Consider the following 16,442-nt stretch of genomic DNA (forward strand, 5'->3'; position numbering starts at 1 on the left):
TTTGACACTGGGCGTGTCGGGGACGCCAAGCGACGCAGCGACGCAGCGACGCCGGGGCCAAAAGGCTGCTGCAATTGACTTTCCGGGGTTGGACGGGCGCGGGCGCAATCAGCAGGTGATGCAGGCAGCACACACTGCGGGAAGCAGGCGATGTGCGCGCCTCTCAGCGGGGGGAGGCGTTGAGTGACGCTGCACACCCACGTTGCGTGCGCGCAAGCTGGGTGCCCTGGGGGGAGGGGTGCGTGGGCGCGGACGAAGGTTCAGAGGGATGCTTTGGGGGGGAGTAGTAGAGTGTCGGCAGTTTGAAAGTCAAAATCTTTGATGAAACTCAAAGGTCGCAAAGGCAGAAAGCGGAGGGGGCGGGAGCGAGCAAGGTTTTGAAGGTCTGGGGCAAGCGACCAAATGCGGATTGGGTGACGGCGGGAAGGCGCGGCGGCTTCCGAGCAGGAAGGATTTGGATTTGGAAGAGACGGGACCGCGGCGAGAGCGTGGAGGGAATGGAACTACTGGAGGAGGGGGGATGGACGGGATGGGAAGGATAATCGGGGGCGCGATGAGACAGCACGCGCCGTGAATGGAAGGACGGGAAGGAAGGAGCGAACGAACGAACGACCGGACAGGGCAGGTCCGGCGGTGCGGGAGCAGGACAGATTGGGTTGCAGGGCGACGGGATGGGCAGGGGCTAGTGAGTGGATTGGGCGGGTTGGGGGGGTCCCCACCGGCAACTGCCTGCCTGCCAGTGTGCGCGCTCACTGGGGGAAGGCGCGAGCGGCAGGCAGGCAGCGTCGCAGCACACCCACCCGCAGCGCAGCAGCAACACTCACGTTCAGTGGCTTGCGAGTAGTGATGAGGCAACAAGCGCGCCCCGCCGGTTAGGATCATCCCGACACTTGCAGGGCGCTGGGTCGGCACAGGGCCCACCGAGAACCACAAGTCGCGCCTAGGGCAGATCATGATGGCATGCTCTCACCATGGGAGGCATGTCACTCCATGGTCGCATTTGGTGGCTGGGCCGTGTCTTGTCGACGAGGGCGCCGGATACGGTGCCGAACTAGCGGAGGCCAATGCTTTGTCTCGTGTCTCGCCCATGCAGGCAGCCATTCAACAGCTTGCCCGCACGCATCCATCTTACCTTCTGATTACATATACAATGCGTGCGTGGGGCGGGGAGTTCAGAGAGGCGCTTGCTGAAATGCCGGCAACATGCTGACTGACCACGCCCAGCCAGGGATCCAATTGTCCGACAAAGCAGGCCGGCGAGCGTACGCTCTGCTACGGACGACCCAGGTCGTGGCTATGCCCCCGGCTGCATGTAGATCTCTGCATCGCCCATTTGACGCACGCCACCCCCCGCACCCTTGCCCGCCGCTCTTCTCCCTGCTGGGCGTGGTCCCAAGTCTGGTCACCTAAACGCCAACCGTTTGGTGGTTGTGGGTCGGGCCAATTCGCGTTGCAGTCGTCCTCACTACACCCTTTGCGGTTCGATATGCTTGATTCCAAAGACACGCGCCGGTGCCTTTCGGCTTGCTGATCTTTGGCGCAGCGTGTGTCATTCCTGCTAGTCGCGACAACCTCGCAGCTCTTCACGCTTGACCGGCTGCCCTACGCCCATACATACCTCTTATCATCACCAGCTGCCAACAAAAGCGCAGGGTAGCTGCCCGCCAATTACATTGGCTTACGCATCTTGCAGGAGCCCAGGATCTAGACCCATCAGCGCCATCGTCTTGGAGCACGATACGAAAGCTCATCGCACGTCGGAAAATGCCCTGGACCAATAGGAGCCCCTCCTCCGGCTGACATTCCCTAGCGCTCTCCCGCCGGCATGCGCGCGAATTACACGCAAGCGCGCTATGCTATGCGCCATCACCATGCACCTCCCGTCACCGCGAATGCTTTACCTCACCGTCTTGCGCGGCGTTCGGACCCAGCTGCGGGCAGCGGAGCGAGGATGAGATCAAGAGGCCGGGACAGCCCTCGAAATCACCGGAGCACGAGCTGCTGCTTCCCAATGCATTGCCGGCTGCACGCAGCCGTTTAGCGAAACCCAATCTGGCAGTTCCTGCGATGAGGCAGATGCATCCGTGGTGGGCACCGGGGGCGGACCGCTATCCTCCTTTCATGCAATTCCCCTTGCTCGAGAGCGGGCCAGCCAAAGACCAGCTCGCCCGCTTAAAATCTCACTCAAGGGGAGAAACCAACCGCCGGATAAATCGCAAATCTCCGCACTCACGCTGCCTCTGCCTCCGATGTGGACTCGCTGATTGCGTAATTCGTGGCCCAAATTCCCACGTTGCATTGAACTTACAGCCCGCGCTCATCAAACTCTGCCTATCCAAAGTTTGTTCATAAAATTAATGCACTGACATGATGAAGCAGAAGACTTCGTCATCTGAGCGCTTCGCCGGCGCAGGGCATCCCGGGGTGGCGGGCAGCCGTGTCTCTAGTCGCTTACCTCCATCGCTTAACATCAACTGTTCTCCGATGTCACTCTACGCGCTGACAGTGAGGCACCCCCGGCTCGGAGATCGGTCGCAGCTGGGAACCCTGCAGCGACAGGGAACAACGGCGATCTGTTCTTCTTGGTAATGGGCCAGGCGCATCCACAGCCCAGTCAAGTCGCAATCTGTCGCCATCCGTAGTGAGCCTTGGCCAGAGGATGGCCCAGCAATTTTAACGCTGGTCGAGCATCCGGTATCCGTGTCCTGGTCGGTGATCTTCCGCCTAGCAAGCCTTGGCGACCTCATCCTGTCCCAGTTGAGGGTGAGATGTACGACATCGACAAGGGGATTGCATCCTCGTCGCTTCTGGCTCGCATCTAGTCGTCCGTCGTTCGATGGACCACCGTTGAGATCAATCGCACCTGCTCCGCGCTTGCGCCCGAGGCAATACCGATGCTTTCCATACCATACTACATTCAAAGGTGCGTTGAAATTATAGTTGGGAGAGTTTGGTACCTTACAGCTTGCACAACTCTACACAAAATCTTAACCCAGTGTTGGGCGAGTCTCGAGCGGTGTCGGGGTTCGGTTTCTCTTGTGTCTCCTGGGGTGATGTCCTCACCTCCCTGTTCACCGCCGAGCGCGAACGAGCTGACGCGAAGCCCTTCATGCAACAACAAGCCGCAGCTCCCCTTCCGTCGCACCCTTTGTGCATAGCCGCCGTCGTATCCCCACCCCCACAAGGCGGTGCAGTTGAGAAACATTACCCCCGCATGGTGATGATGCATACCTGACCATCAGATCGGCAAAGACGGCACGACAAGACAGGCTTGCGTCTCGAACGCCTCATGCAGCGCAGCGCAGGCGGCCTACCAAGCTCAGCTTCAACGACCGCCACCTAGCCAAAAGTGGAGTGCAGCAACGCGGGATCAGCATCCAGCATCCATCAACGACATGGAAGATACGACGACGAAACGATCCCCCATCCGCCAACCATATTGTTCTCCTCCCCCCGCAGCAACATCTCGGGAAAACGCGGAGACGCCAGACCCTGCATCCCGCAAGGACGTATGGCAGAATACGGCAATGATCGTTCGTGGCTTCGACCCTGCTGCGTCGCTCGCTGGTAATAACCAAATTCGTTGCTATCGGATTTGCGACACTCAGATCCATCCCTCGATTTGCAGGGGGGAAATCTGCTCACTCCTCACGCACACAGCTGCGTCTCGATTCGGCATATGCCGCGAGCGGTACATCGAGACCTCTTCCCTCCCCTCTCGATTGGTCGTGTCCAGCCTTCCACGTTGAGCAGCTTCGGCCGAAAACAGCCATGCAAGTCAGCGGCGATCAGCGGCTTCCTCCTCACCCGCTGCTGTCGTGCACAACATCTAGCTGCGGAACCACCCCTCCAGCATCGGAGCTGAGGCGTGTTGCTTGCTCGGGTCTGCAGGATTCAACCCATGCTTGCCCGCTGGAGGAAACTCCGATGCTCGAGATCCGGTCTGAAGAGGGCTGGTCGGGGCAAGCTGATCTGCTGCACTCCGACTCGATCGGTGCTTGTAGTGCCTTCTTCTGGTCTGGCCGCGCCGGATCGGATTTGCGTAAGGATGACTGTTGGCCTTGGACCTTCCGGGCTGGACTCGTGTCGTTGGGCTCAGAGATGCTTGCCTACGTGTCCCTTCTTGCGAACAAGCTGAGCTCTCCTGCCCCTAGCTAGTGGACAGGGAGAGACCGTCCGACGAACTGCGTCGTTGCCACGGACGAGCAAAGGCATCGGCAAGTAAAACAGAACGTAATCGACACACGCCTGCCCTAGCTCTCAACTGCACCCGTTCAGAGGCAGGGCACGCAGCGACTCGCAAGGCTGCGAGGAAGCTCGTGCTTCGACGAGATTTGTCTCTACAACTCCATGAAGGGCAGTTAAGTTCCTTTTCGCCGTTTCTTCATCTTGCCATCCAGCTAGCATGCTTTCTCTTCCCGCCGGTCTGCTGTTGCTTTTCCTCGTTATACCCTTCGGGCAGGAACCGCCGTCCCTCCCGATCATGAGCATTCGGCGGGCTTGTTGCGCCGTTGCGTTTTCGTACACCTCACTGCCGAAGACAAGAATGAGAAAAATTGGACGGCCATGAGGCTAGACAGGGTGATAAAAGGACAACGAGCATCTCATAACAAAGCAACGCACTTTTCCTCTCAGCCTTACTCCAAACAATCTGCATTCCCGGGGGGGAGGGAAAACGCCCATTCTAGCCGCAAATGATAAAGATTCTATGTATACACGCCCGCTCGCCCGGCCGGAATCTCTCTTACACTTCTCTCAAGCCCGGATGGGGGGACGGGCCCAAGTAGAACAGCGCTCAGCCCACCTCGCCATCAATAACAGCCAGCCGCTGCTTCACCGTCTTCGCCTTCTTACTCAACCCCTTCCTCTTCTTCGCCGGCGGGCCTCCTGCACCCGCTCCGCCATCAACAACAGACGACAAAGGCGTCGCGGCGCCCGAGACTTCATGCGACGCGTCCTCGAATTTGCCCTCGCCTGTATAGCCATCGCAGGTCAGTAAACGCGCATTCCAATCTGCTGGAGGAAAGCAACTCACCTTCATGGTACATATCATCCATACTAAACTCCTTCCTCTTCGTGCCCGCCAGCGCGCTCTTCCTCTTCTTCTTACTGCTTCCAGGAGCCGCACTCCCCTTCGCCTCCTCTTCAATGACCTCCGCCTCGCGCCGCTCGATGAGCGCCGCCTCCTCATCATCCGCAAGCCACATCGCCATCTCCTTGGTGCGATTCGTCTCGCGCGAGCCGCGGTTGTTGAAATCGACAATTCGATCTCCGCCGCCTGCTTGGCCCGAGATAACGACGCGCTGCACTTCTTCCTTCTGCAGGGCGCGTTTGCGGATGCGCTCTTCGATTGTGCCGCGCGTGATGAGTCTGTACACCGTCACCTGCCGCGTCTGGCCGAGACGATGCGCGCGGTCCATGGCTTGGGAGTCGATCGTGGGATTCCAATCGGAGTCGTAGAAGATGACGGTGTCCGCGGCCGTGAGGTTGATTCCCAGCCCACCGGCACGGGTGGAAAGCAAGAAGACGAAAATGTCGGGCGACGACTGGAAGGCGGCGACGGTGTCGCGGCGGTCTTCGAGCTTCGTGGACCCGTCGAGGCGGCAGTACTTGTAGTTGCGGTAGGTGAGGTACTCCTCCATCAGGTCGATCATGCGCGTCATTTGGAAGTAGAGGAGGACGCGGTGGCCGCCCTCTTTCAGTTGGCGGAGGAGTTGGTCGAGCCGCGCGAGTTTGCCTGAGTCGGTGACGAAGCGGCGCATGCTGGGCACTTGGATTTTGGTGAAGCGTTGCTTTTGGGACGCGGGTGGGGGCAGGAGGTTGGTGACGGGGTATTTCGACGGAGGCAGCGAGGAATGGAGCAGCGCGCTTTCGGTGTTGAGATTGATGGGGTAGAGTGCGCGGCGCATGGGGACGTTGAAGAAGGTGGTCTCCTTCTCGACGAGAGACTTCTCCGTCGGGCAGACGAGTTCGATGGGCGGCGCGGAAGCAGCAGGGAAGTAGGACGTCTCGATGACGTTGAAGCCTTGGTCCTCGATAGACGTCCGCGAGATGTTCATGAGCTGATGCAGATAACCGTCGTTGGTGACATCGCTTAGAGCCTTGCGATCGTTGCGCTTGACGATATTGAGCATGGCGTGCACCGGCGTAAAGCCCGCGTTCTCCTTCTCATTGTTATCGTCGTATGCAACCTGCAGTCGGCCCATCCAGTTCTTGTCGGTAGCAAGGTCGACAGCACGTTCAAAGTGCGTCTTGCGTGCCAACTCGGCAATCCCACCAGCTGATTGGTCCACGAATCGCAACCAAGAGAAGGCACCATTGCCTTTCTGACTCTGCTGCATGTTCCTCGGATCCCAGATGCTGAAATTTGTATTCAGCCACTGCTTCCTCCAGCCCGCCTTGACATTGTCAGGCCCAGCGATGTCCAACCTGCCTCCATCGTCTCCAAGCATACGCGGCAGCCAGTACTCAATCATGCTGCGCACCGAATACGCGACTTGCACGAAAGAGCCTTCTCGCATGAACGACGCCGTCTCCGCAAAGTACGACATGGACATTGGACTCGTAATCTCCGCGCGCTCAAATAAGTCGGGGTGGTTGCACACCTTGCGGAATTGCATAACCAAGTTCATCAGCGTAGCAGCGTCTTGGTCGTCGCCAATGGCCGCCTTCTCAATGAGATCGAGCAAGCTGATCTTGTTACGCAAACTGGTGTAGTACGCGCGTTGTCGATACGTGAGGTCGCAGAAGACGTCCTCCTCAATCTTGTCGCCCAGCTCCTTCTGCACATGCTTCTTGATGCGTCGCAGCATGAAGGGCTTGAGAATCATATGCAGCCGGCGGAGCTGGTCTTCGTTGAGTTTGGTATTCGACTGAGCATGGTTCTCAATGTCCTTGGAAAACCATTCGGAAAACTCGTCGTGGCTGTCGAACAGCGAAGGCATGATGAAATGAAGCAGAGCCCACAACTCCTGCATGTTGTTCTGAATGGGCGTGCCGGTGAGCAAGAGGCGATTCCTGCAATGGAAGCCAAGCAAGCTCTTCCAGCGTGCTGATTGCGAAGACTTGATCGCCTGCGCCTCGTCCAGGATCATGTACTGCCACTTGATTTTCTGGAAGTAGGCCGTATCCTGCACGACCAGCTGGTACGATGTCACCAAGACATGAAAGGGCGAGTCGCGAGTGTACGTGATGTGTTTGCGATCCCAGAACTTTCTCAAGATCTTGCGGTCTTTGGCAGAGCCCCAGTACGGTAGGACCTTGATATCCGGCACGAATCGCGTAATCTCCTGTTGCCAGTTGTGGAGCGTACTCGCAGGCGCAATAACGAGGAATGGACCCCAAATGTCGTGCACTTCGGCCAGATATGCCATGACGGAGATGGACTGAACCGTCTTGCCCAGACCCATCTCATCGGCGAGGATACCGTTGATGCCCTGCTCGTACAGATTCACGAGCCAATTGAGACCCTTGAGCTGGTACTCTTTCAACTGACAATCCAGCATCTTCGGCTGCGCCACGTCCATACTTTGCAGACTGGACGGGTTCTGGAAGTTCATCTCGCCATCGTCCAGGCTGTCCTGAGCATTCGACAGATCCGGTCCATCACCTTGTTGGTTGAAGGCCCGAGCGCGATCTTGAGCTTCCTTGATGGCATTCTGTGCATTCGCCATGGCAGCCTCCTGCAGCGCTGTTTCATCATCGTTGTCGAAATCCAGATCCTCGAAGTTGGTGACCTTGTCCTTGAGTGAGCCACTGGGATCCGGAAAGTCAATAGCCTTGCCACCAGCGGTATCCTGGATCGTCTGCGCAGTGGGCGCAACGCCGTCTTGATCCACGCCGGACTTCTCAATCTCATCCGTCTTGACTTTCTTGCCGATGAAATGGGAGTACAGTTCGGTCTGCGAGATCAAGAAGTTGAGCTTCCTCCTCTGTCGATTCGCTTCGCGCTCGGCTTCCGCCTTCTTCGCCTTGTCGAGCTCCTGTCGTTCCGCAGCCTTGCGACCTTCGCGTTCATCTCTCTCGTTCCGTTTCCAGAACCCGAGCATCTCTCGCATGGCACGCTTGGCTCGGGCAGCAACGTCCTTGGTGCTCTTGTTGGTCCGCAGCTGCCACCTCCGCGCCTCCTTCGAAGCAAGCTGCGCCGTCTTGCGCGCGTTGGATTGTTTGGTGTCCAGACTACTGTTCTTGACCCTCATAACCTTTGCCACGTTCTTGGCGTGGTCGCGGGTGATTTGCTCGTAGATCTGGTTGTAGCCCTTGCTTTCGAACTTGGCCATGCCCGTGAGCCCGGCGGTGGGCTGCATGTCAAGAGCGCCAGCTGCATCGGACAACTCGGAGTCTTCACGGTCTTGTTGACGGCGGCTAGACAAGCCTTGCAACCGCTCTTCTTCTCTGGGCGCGATGAGTGGGAGCTCTTGGCCTTGATCAAGATAGGCTTGAGCGCGAGCAGCCGAGTCTTTCTCGGCCTGCTTTTGCTCCTTGCTCTTTCGCGCGCGACCATTCCCAGCGCCCTTAGCCGCGCGAGCACGACCACGTGCAGTGGTTGCGGGATATTCTGGAGTAGCATCGTCCAGCCCGTCAGCGTTGCTGGTGTAGAAGGAGGTCATGAGGCCGCCGTCCATCGCGACTTCTCGCTCCCTCCGGCCCAACGCGGCAGCATTGGCAGCATTCTCCGCCTTGGCCTCTTTCGCCGGGTCTATGCCTTGTAATCGACTGTTTGTATCTCGGATCTTCTTGTCGAATCGCTGTATGTCTTTTTCGAGACGCGCTCGGTCTTCCTCATTGTCGGCCGCAGCAAGGTTGTCCAAGGCCTCTTGTCGCTCAATTTGTGCATCGGCGATGGCCTTTTCACGCCGTCTCTTGCGCTGCTGGTCTTTCTTTCGCTCTTTATCTTCTTCAACCTCTTTCATCCGCACCTCTTCCGCGACCTCGTTCTCATGTGCGTCGATGAACGCCTGTCGTTCGGCGTCCGCAGCCTCGTTGAAGTGATTGTAATATTTCTGAATAACATCCAATCGCCGCTTCTTCCGCTTCATGCTCTCCGTGACTTCCAGCTCCAGAGTGCGCTTGTGTGACCTTGCAGCATACTCTTTCCGCAAGGCTTCCATGCCCGGCACCTCAATCTCAACGTCAGACAGGTCTTGCTTCTCGATTTCGGCCCAAGCTGCTTCAGTGTCGCGGATGGTGAGACTTGGAGGACCCGGCTGCTGCGGCGGCGGCGGTGGAGGTTGCGACGAACGCGCGCTTGCAGCGGGTGGCTGAGCGGTTGGAGTAGCAGGCGCACGAGCGGCGTCCAAGAGTTCAGGTTTGACCGGCGGCAGCTGTGAGGTCGACAGGCTGGAAGCCCGACTTGCCTTCCTGCTCGGGGGTTTCGGGATGGCGGAGGAAGCGGCTGAAGCGGATGTGCTTGGAGGAGAAGATGCTTTGAGGAGGGAGTTGGACATGGATGAAATGTCGGAGAGGAGGTTCAACATTGCCATGGGATTGGTGGCACGCTTCGGCGCCTCTCCGCTGTTTGAGCGGCTGTGAATCCCATTCTGCCGTGCTGGATCATACGGCCGGGATGGCGATTTTGCATCGGCCGGTGGAGGAGGATGGGCGTGTGAGCGTGGAGGACTCATGGGGTAATCTGAGTACGGCCTGCCTGGACCACTCTTCATCGAAGCAGGCTCACTGGGGCGCGTGGAAAGGGGTTCGTAGTGATTGAACTCGTGTTCTCGACGCTGAGACGGCACGTCAGTACTTCCGTGCAAGCCATCTTCTGATGCATGTGCCCTCACCTGGACCGGCGAAGTGATGTGATGAGGTTTGCCATGCTCTTGACCCGGGTGTTGGGCTCTTGCCTCGCTCGTGGGATCGTAATAGCCCGATACCGATCGTTCGCGCGCCGTTGGAGAGTGGGGAGGCGGTAAGCGGGTGGCGGTGGGCGAGGAAGGCTGACTTTGCTGGGCTTGTTGGTAGGGGGATGATGAAGGGATGCCGGGATATGAGATGGAGTTGGTCCTCGCTCCTCGTGGGTAGGGATGGGGGGAGGTCGATGAGCCTTCCATGTTCTGTGCACCCTCGGCCGTCTGGCGGCGCTCGGTGGTATACATTTTGCACACAGCGTCCCCAACACCGCGTCACCGCGCCATTTACGTGTAAAGTGGTATTGGGCGTGTTTGGAGGGATGGTTGTGTGGAATGACTTTTGATGGAATCGACGGTGATGGGTGATTCGAGCTCGTGGATCACGTCTCGTCTGGAGGGGGTGGAGATGGAGGGTGGTGGGTTCCCTTTGGCTCCGGCAGCAAAGGAGGGACACGGTGCAGGCGTCACGTCCTTGGCATTGGAATTCACCAAGACGGAGGGCGGAGGTGATGTTTATTCACCGGCGACGACGAGGGTGGGAGATGGGATGATGAAGGTGATGATGGAAAGAGATGGGATGGTGATGGGAGGGATTGGCGGGTCGCAATCACGGAGCATGCTGAACCTGCTTCTCGGCTTCGGGACGGAGTGGACTGGGCTGGGCTGGGCTGACTGTGTGAGCGCCGCCATTCCCCTGGTGCGGCATCTCGCTTTTTCCGATGTGTATCAATTGCCTCCGCGCATGCACGAGACGGACATATTATATATAATTCACGAGGGTGGAAATGTTGGATGGAATCGCGTGGAGAAGCCTGCTAATTATCGTGGTCTGGTCGGACGGACAAAGAATGATGGGATTGTTCGGTGTGGACGGTCGTTTGCGCCCGATGAATGCGGAGGCGAAGCGTCGACTCGTGCGCGCTTGCCCTTCCCGCGTCACTTCCCTTCCTTTTTTGAAGTCGTAACTTTGGGAGGAGCGGCTGGCCCCCGGCAGCTTCCCGCCCACGCTAGACCACATCGGGGCAGCCTCCACCGCAGCACCTGATTGGAAATTTTGAAGACATCCAGTCTGCACGAGATACACCACTACAGACGATTGCGCTGCACCACTCCAACCGCCACGATGGCCTCCGCATACAAGAGTCTCTCCGCTAAACCCAAATCAAATGGACAGACTCGCGACGCCAAATCCGACACGGAGAAGCCGAAAAATAGGCAAAGAGTGCTGATCTTGAGCTCACGAGGCGTGACATTCCGGTAGGAGATACTCCAGACACACTCCTCATCCTCCCAACTAACTCATACGCTCCCCAGCCACCGCCACCTCCTCTCCGACCTCCACTCCCTCCTCCCCCACAGCCGCAAAGACGCCAAACTCGACACAAAAACCAAACTCACCCAACTCAATGAGCTCGCCGACCTGTACAACTGCAACAACATCCTCTTCTTCGAGGCGCGCAAGGGCAAAGACCTCTACCTCTGGCTCTCCAAGCCCCCCAACGGCCCGACGGTCAAACTACACTGCCAGAATGTGCACACAATGGAGGAGCTGAACTTCACGGGGAATTGCCTCAAGGGCTCGCGGCCGGTGCTGAGTTTCGACGCGGCCTTCGATGGCGCGCCGCATCTGCGCGTGCTAAGGGAGTTGTTGACGCAGTGCTTTGGCGTGCCGCAGGGTTCGAGGGGGGTGAAGCCGTTTGTGGACCATGTGGTGGGCTTCACCGTCGCAGATGGCAAAGTGTGGATACGCTGCTACCAGATTGCGGAAACGGAGGCCGGCAAGGTGGTGCGGAATGCAGACAGTCCGGCGGAGATTGTGGAGGCTGCGTCGGCGCACCGAGGGGAGACGAGTGTGTCGCTCATCGAGATTGGGCCGCGGCTGGTGCTTACGCCGATTGTCATTCTCGAGGGCAGTTTTGGCGGGCCGGTGATTTATGAGAACAAGGAGTTTGTCAGTCCAAATCAGATCCGGTCGGACTTGAGACGCAAGAAGGCTGGCAAGTACAATAGGAGGGCAGAGGGGATTTTGGACAGGAAGGTGAAGAAGAGAGACTTGGGCTTGAGGACGGGCGAGGGGACCAGAGAGGTGGATGAGCTGGACGACAGGGTGCTCTTTGCATGATCCTGAGCATGAGCGAGTTAGTGATCCCATATAGATCTAGCGAGGCGTTTCATGGCTGGGCGCGGATGGTGTATGTTCAAAATCCACGAATCGCAGAACCCGCAGTCTGTCCAGCCATCTCACGTCAGACATCACTCGAAGCGTTACAAGTGCGCACGGGTATTGGCGTTTGAACGTGGTTTGTTTGAAAGTCGGTGCCAACGCTACCTTCCCCATCTAGTGAATTCTCGCAGCGCAATGGAGTATTCGCAACTGCTGAACTGCCGTCTTCCTCGCACCTCCGACGTCCGCCGAGTCAACATTAGACTCGAGCACTCCTCCACAGCTCCTCCATCTTCCTCAACTCCTTCTCAACCCACACTCATATCGAGCTGGGGTAGAGCATGATCCTCACCATCGCGCCGAAGCTCTTTGGCGGAAGGTTGTGTTTGAACTGCGCCCTCACCATACCCGAGTTGCCTGCCAAAGCGATTGCCGTTAGTGACTGTACTTCCTTCCTTGCCGCCATGTGGCATGGGCTGCTGCTGCTTACCATGCGTCCTCGTCACCTTGCCCCAGATTACCCGTATCTTCGTTCCTCTTATCTCTTTCTTGCCCCGGTAGACGTATGCGATGCGCTTGCCGAGGTAGAACTTGGCCGCCTTGGTGTTGTCCACGCCTTCGATTTGGATGAGGGAGGTGTTGGGGTTGGTGTTCCTCTGGATTGATGGTCAGTTTCGGGGGGTTCCTGGGCGGCGAGGAGAGGTGGTCTGGCTGGCGTGGATTGCTTACCTTGCCGCGCTGGTATGAAATGTGCTTGCCCCTGTGGAGGAATGCATGTTAGTAGGATTGATCTCGCCGTCTCAGGGCTGCCCTGCAAGTCTGCAGATGGTGGTGGTGCTGGACGTACTTCACGTATAGCCGGTGCGCTGCTGCTGATTCACCCATGTTGGCTGATTTGTGACGGAGTGGGCGATGTATGGACCGGAGATGGTGCGAATCCGGTGTGTGGTGGTGGTGTGAGGTTGGTTGTCGCTGAATTTCTTCGCGGCTGTGTCATTGCGAGAATCGTTGGTGGTGCGTCTTGGCAGCCAGCTCGGCACGGGACGAGCCACGAGGTCCCAGTACTTTTGCACGCACGTTTCCCCCGACATATGGTCAGCACACATTCAGGTACGGGTACTCGAAGACGCTTGAGAAATCTTTCTGTTTCCATTTGGCAGCTACAGGATGGATGGAAGTCGTATGCAACACGAGTCGTTTCATTGGTCATCTTTGTGAGAGGATTCGCAGCATTCATGGCTGGCGGTAAGCCAATTGCTCGGCATGCGCCTGGCCAGTTGCACACAGTCTGCTCGAGCGATAGCATCGACTCACAAGGATGTCGGACTACATCAATCTTGCTCGCCTGACTTTCGCTATTATATGCATCCTCCAGGGACTAACATGCTCAGTTCTCAATCAGTGCCGTGCCGGACTTCGATGACACCACCTAAGAATAAAGCGGCTCCGGCATTTGGCGGGAGCAAGACTTTTCCCCCAAAACGAGGGTCTGACGCTGTAATGTGCTTTCTAAGCCTTACGTAGCGTTGAATGCGGCAGCGCAGGGAAGACCTCATTCCCGCATCATCCAGTACATAGTCTCGAGTATCTGCTTGTCCACACCCTGCGACACCAAACACCCGTCTGGCCTCGAGGACACGCGGCTAATCTCGACCATTGTCTTCCCACCGGCCCCGCCACGTTTTGCCCTGCCCATTTCTCACCCCACTTTAACTACCCTTCAACGTCAATTCCACTATCGTCAAATTCACCTCTCCTCCACATCCCATTCCCGCCGCCCTCCGACTTCTCTTCCCACCAATCTCCCTTGAAATTACCTCGACGCCTGATCTCCTCACACCCACGGGACCATGGCCGACACTCTCATCACACCAGAAGTGGTATGTGTGCGCTGCGTGCGTCGGTGGGAGCGCGCTCAATGATTTGCTGACGGCTGCGTGTCCAGGAACCGTCCGCCGGGAACATCGAACTGAAAGACAACACCATCATCCTCGTCCTCGGCGCCTCCGGCGATCTCGCGAAGAAGAAGACCTTCCCCGCCCTCTTCGGCCTCTTCCGTAATGGCTTCCTCCCCAAGGGCGTCAAGATCATCGGCTACGCCCGGACGAAGATGGATCACACCGAATACCTCAAGCGCGTGAAGAGCCACATCAAGACCCCCACCAAAGAGATGGAGCAGCAGCTCGAGGACTTCTGCAGCGTCGCCACATACGTCAGCGGCCAGTACGACAAGGATGACAGCTTCCAGAATCTCGAAAAGCACTTGCAAGAGGTGGAGAAGGGCCAGGAGAAGACGAACCGTATCTTCTACATGGCCCTCCCGCCCAGCGTCTTCATCCCCGTCAGCGAGCACCTGAAGCGCAACAACTACCCCAAGAACGGCGTCTCTCGCATCATCATTGAGAAGCCGTTCGGCAAGGATCTCGAGTCCAGCCGCGAACTTGACCGAGCCCTGCGGCCCAACTGGACGGAGGAGGAGATTTTCCGAATCGACCACTACCTTGGCAAGGAGATGGTGAAGAACATCCTCATCCTGCGCTTCGGCAACGAGTTCTTCGGCGCCACATGGAACCGCAACCACATCGACAACGTGCAAATCACCTTCAAGGAGCCCTTTGGCACCGAGGGCCGGGGTGGGTACTTTGACGAGTTCGGCATCATCCGCGACGTCATGCAGAACCACTTGCTGCAAGTCCTCACCCTGCTCTCCATGGAGCGCCCCATCTCCTTCTCCGCCGAGGACATCCGCGACGAGAAGGTGCGTGTGCTGCGCAGCATCACCCCCATCGAACCCAAGAACGTCATCATCGGGCAGTACGAGCGGTCGCTGGACGGCAACAAGCCCGGGTATAAGGAAGACGACACGGTGCCCAAGGACTCGCGCTGCCCCACCTTCGCCAGCATGGTGGCGTACATCAAGAACGAGCGCTGGGACGGCGTGCCCTTCATCCTCAAGGCGGGCAAGGCGCTCAACGAGCAAAAGACGGAGGTGCGCATCCAGTTCAAGGACGTGACGAGCGGGATCTTCAAGGACATTCCCCGCAACGAGCTGGTGCTGCGCGTGCAGCCCAACGAGTCCATCTACATCAAGATGAACTCCAAGCTGCCCGGGCTCAGCATGCAGACGGTGCTGACCGAGCTGGACCTGACGTACCGCCGCCGCTTCTCCGACCTCAAGATCCCCGAGGCCTACGAGAGCTTGATCTTGGACGCGCTCAAGGGCGACCACAGCAATTTCGTGCGTGACGACGAGCTGGATGCCAGTTGGCGCATCTTCTCCCCCCTGTTGCATTATTTGGACGACAATAAGGAGATTATCCCAATGGGGTATCCTTACGGTGAGTGGACATTCAGCATCGTCGCTTGGAGTCAGAACGCTAATCCGTGTGTCTTTTCAGGATCTCGCGGCCCCGCCGTCCTCGACGACTTCACCGCTAGCTACGGCTACAAGTTCTCCGACGCCGCCGGCTACCAATGGCCCCAGACAAGCGCGGAGGGCAACAAGTTGTGAGCGAGAGCAGTCAAAACTCAACGCACCAGCACCACCGACGTCAATCTTTAGGGAGGAGCATGGAGCACGCGCTTCGTCACAGCTTGGCCTGCCCGCCCTGGAGTCGTAAGGAATCTCCTTTTGGCGTCAGACTTATCATCTAACCCCCTTTCTCTTTTTCCCCGCGATAGAGCTACCAAACTTTGCTGAAGAGACACGAAACTAAGAATAGATGATGGGTTGGATGGGAGGCGGACATCAGAGAAGGAGGGTATAGTTCAGCGTTTAATACAACATCAAGTTCGGGGAGAAGAATTGGCCACCATCTCACTCTCGTCTTCCACTGCGCATTGGGCTTCTTAAAGTCGTCAATGGCATTGAACACACCCGCCCAAAGGTGATGTCACAAGCAGCAGAACCAAGTTCGAGCTGAAGGCACGGAGGTCCTCGGTCAGAGCGTGCGTGACGTGTGTCTCACGTTCCACCGCCCGCATCTTGTGCCTTCTGTGTAATGCGTTGTTCTTTATCATCGCCAGGGCATGAGAAGCACAAGCAGCCCCCTTGTGAGATCATTCGTGACACAACGCACGGCGCGGGGGCCATTAGGCTGAGAGCAAGCCGGGACAGCGAGAGGAGGTAATATAAAAGTTTACGCTTTTCCCCCACGAAAAGCAGAACCTCACTTGCTCATCATTGCCCTTGTTGCGACTTGCCACCACTCTTTCAACTACTTCTTACGTTCTCTTCTTCATCAAACGATCAGCCAGCCAGTAGAACTGCCTAGCAGAGCAATGATCCCCACCACACCCCCATAACTCCCTCCGCCCTCACAAACAAGGCACCTCACAACACCCAACCATGCTCTACTAACTCACCCCCCCAACAGTCAGCATGGCCACCGACCCCAGCAATCCCGTCACCACCCCCCGCAACGTCG

General features: G+C 57.7%; 4 protein-coding genes across 4 annotated transcripts; 2 read left to right on the top strand and 2 right to left on the bottom strand.

The window, feature by feature from the left end:
* Nucleotides 1–4,795: 4,795 nt before the first annotated feature.
* Nucleotides 4,796–9,446, bottom strand: BDY17DRAFT_248936 (SNF2 family DNA-dependent ATPase domain-containing protein; the record flags this gene model as incomplete). The annotated part of the gene is made up of 2 exons (XM_033730941.1): nt 4,796–4,974; nt 5,036–9,446. 2 exons carry the CDS (start codon nt 9,444–9,446, stop codon nt 4,796–4,798), a joined length of 4,590 nt encoding a protein of 1,529 aa, XP_033591212.1.
* Nucleotides 9,447–10,974: 1,528 nt separating this feature from the next.
* On the top strand, nt 10,975–11,973 carry BDY17DRAFT_323485 (ribosome biogenesis protein-like protein Brx1; the record flags this gene model as incomplete). The annotated part of the gene is made up of 2 exons (XM_033737021.1): nt 10,975–11,108; nt 11,166–11,973. The coding sequence occupies 2 exons, from the start codon at nt 10,975–10,977 to the stop codon at nt 11,971–11,973; spliced, it is 942 nt and encodes a 313-aa protein (XP_033591213.1).
* Nucleotides 11,974–12,334: 361 nt separating this feature from the next.
* On the bottom strand, nt 12,335–12,900 carry BDY17DRAFT_309832 (60S ribosomal protein L33-A; the record flags this gene model as incomplete). Its single annotated transcript, XM_033735373.1, has 4 exons — nt 12,335–12,432; nt 12,506–12,671; nt 12,745–12,775; nt 12,863–12,900. 4 exons carry the CDS (start codon nt 12,898–12,900, stop codon nt 12,335–12,337), a joined length of 333 nt encoding a protein of 110 aa, XP_033591214.1.
* Nucleotides 12,901–13,591: 691 nt separating this feature from the next.
* BDY17DRAFT_296072 (glucose-6-phosphate dehydrogenase) lies at nt 13,592–15,825 on the top strand. Its single transcript, XM_033733394.1, has 3 exons — nt 13,592–13,895; nt 13,961–15,353; nt 15,414–15,825. The coding sequence occupies exons 1-3, from the start codon at nt 13,866–13,868 to the stop codon at nt 15,524–15,526; spliced, it is 1,536 nt and encodes a 511-aa protein (XP_033591215.1). The 5' UTR covers nt 13,592–13,865; the 3' UTR covers nt 15,527–15,825.
* Nucleotides 15,826–16,442: the final 617 nt, after the last annotated feature.

The sequence above is a fragment of the Neohortaea acidophila genome (assembly GCF_010093505.1).
Source record: "Neohortaea acidophila strain CBS 113389 unplaced genomic scaffold BDY17scaffold_4, whole genome shotgun sequence".
Classification (NCBI taxonomy): domain Eukaryota; kingdom Fungi; phylum Ascomycota; class Dothideomycetes; order Mycosphaerellales; family Teratosphaeriaceae; genus Neohortaea; species Neohortaea acidophila.

Bases quoted from the DNA above. Each gene is read 5' to 3' on its own strand.
- BDY17DRAFT_296072 (XM_033733394.1), top strand. From the start codon at position 13,866: ATGGCCGACACTCTCATCACACCAGAAGTG. The intron at 13,896-13,960 runs GTATGTGTGCGC...CTGCGTGTCCAG, and splicing joins CTCTCATCACACCAGAAGTG to GAACCGTCCGCCGGGAACAT. The intron at 15,354-15,413 runs GTGAGTGGACAT...GTGTCTTTTCAG, and splicing joins CCCAATGGGGTATCCTTACG to GATCTCGCGGCCCCGCCGTC.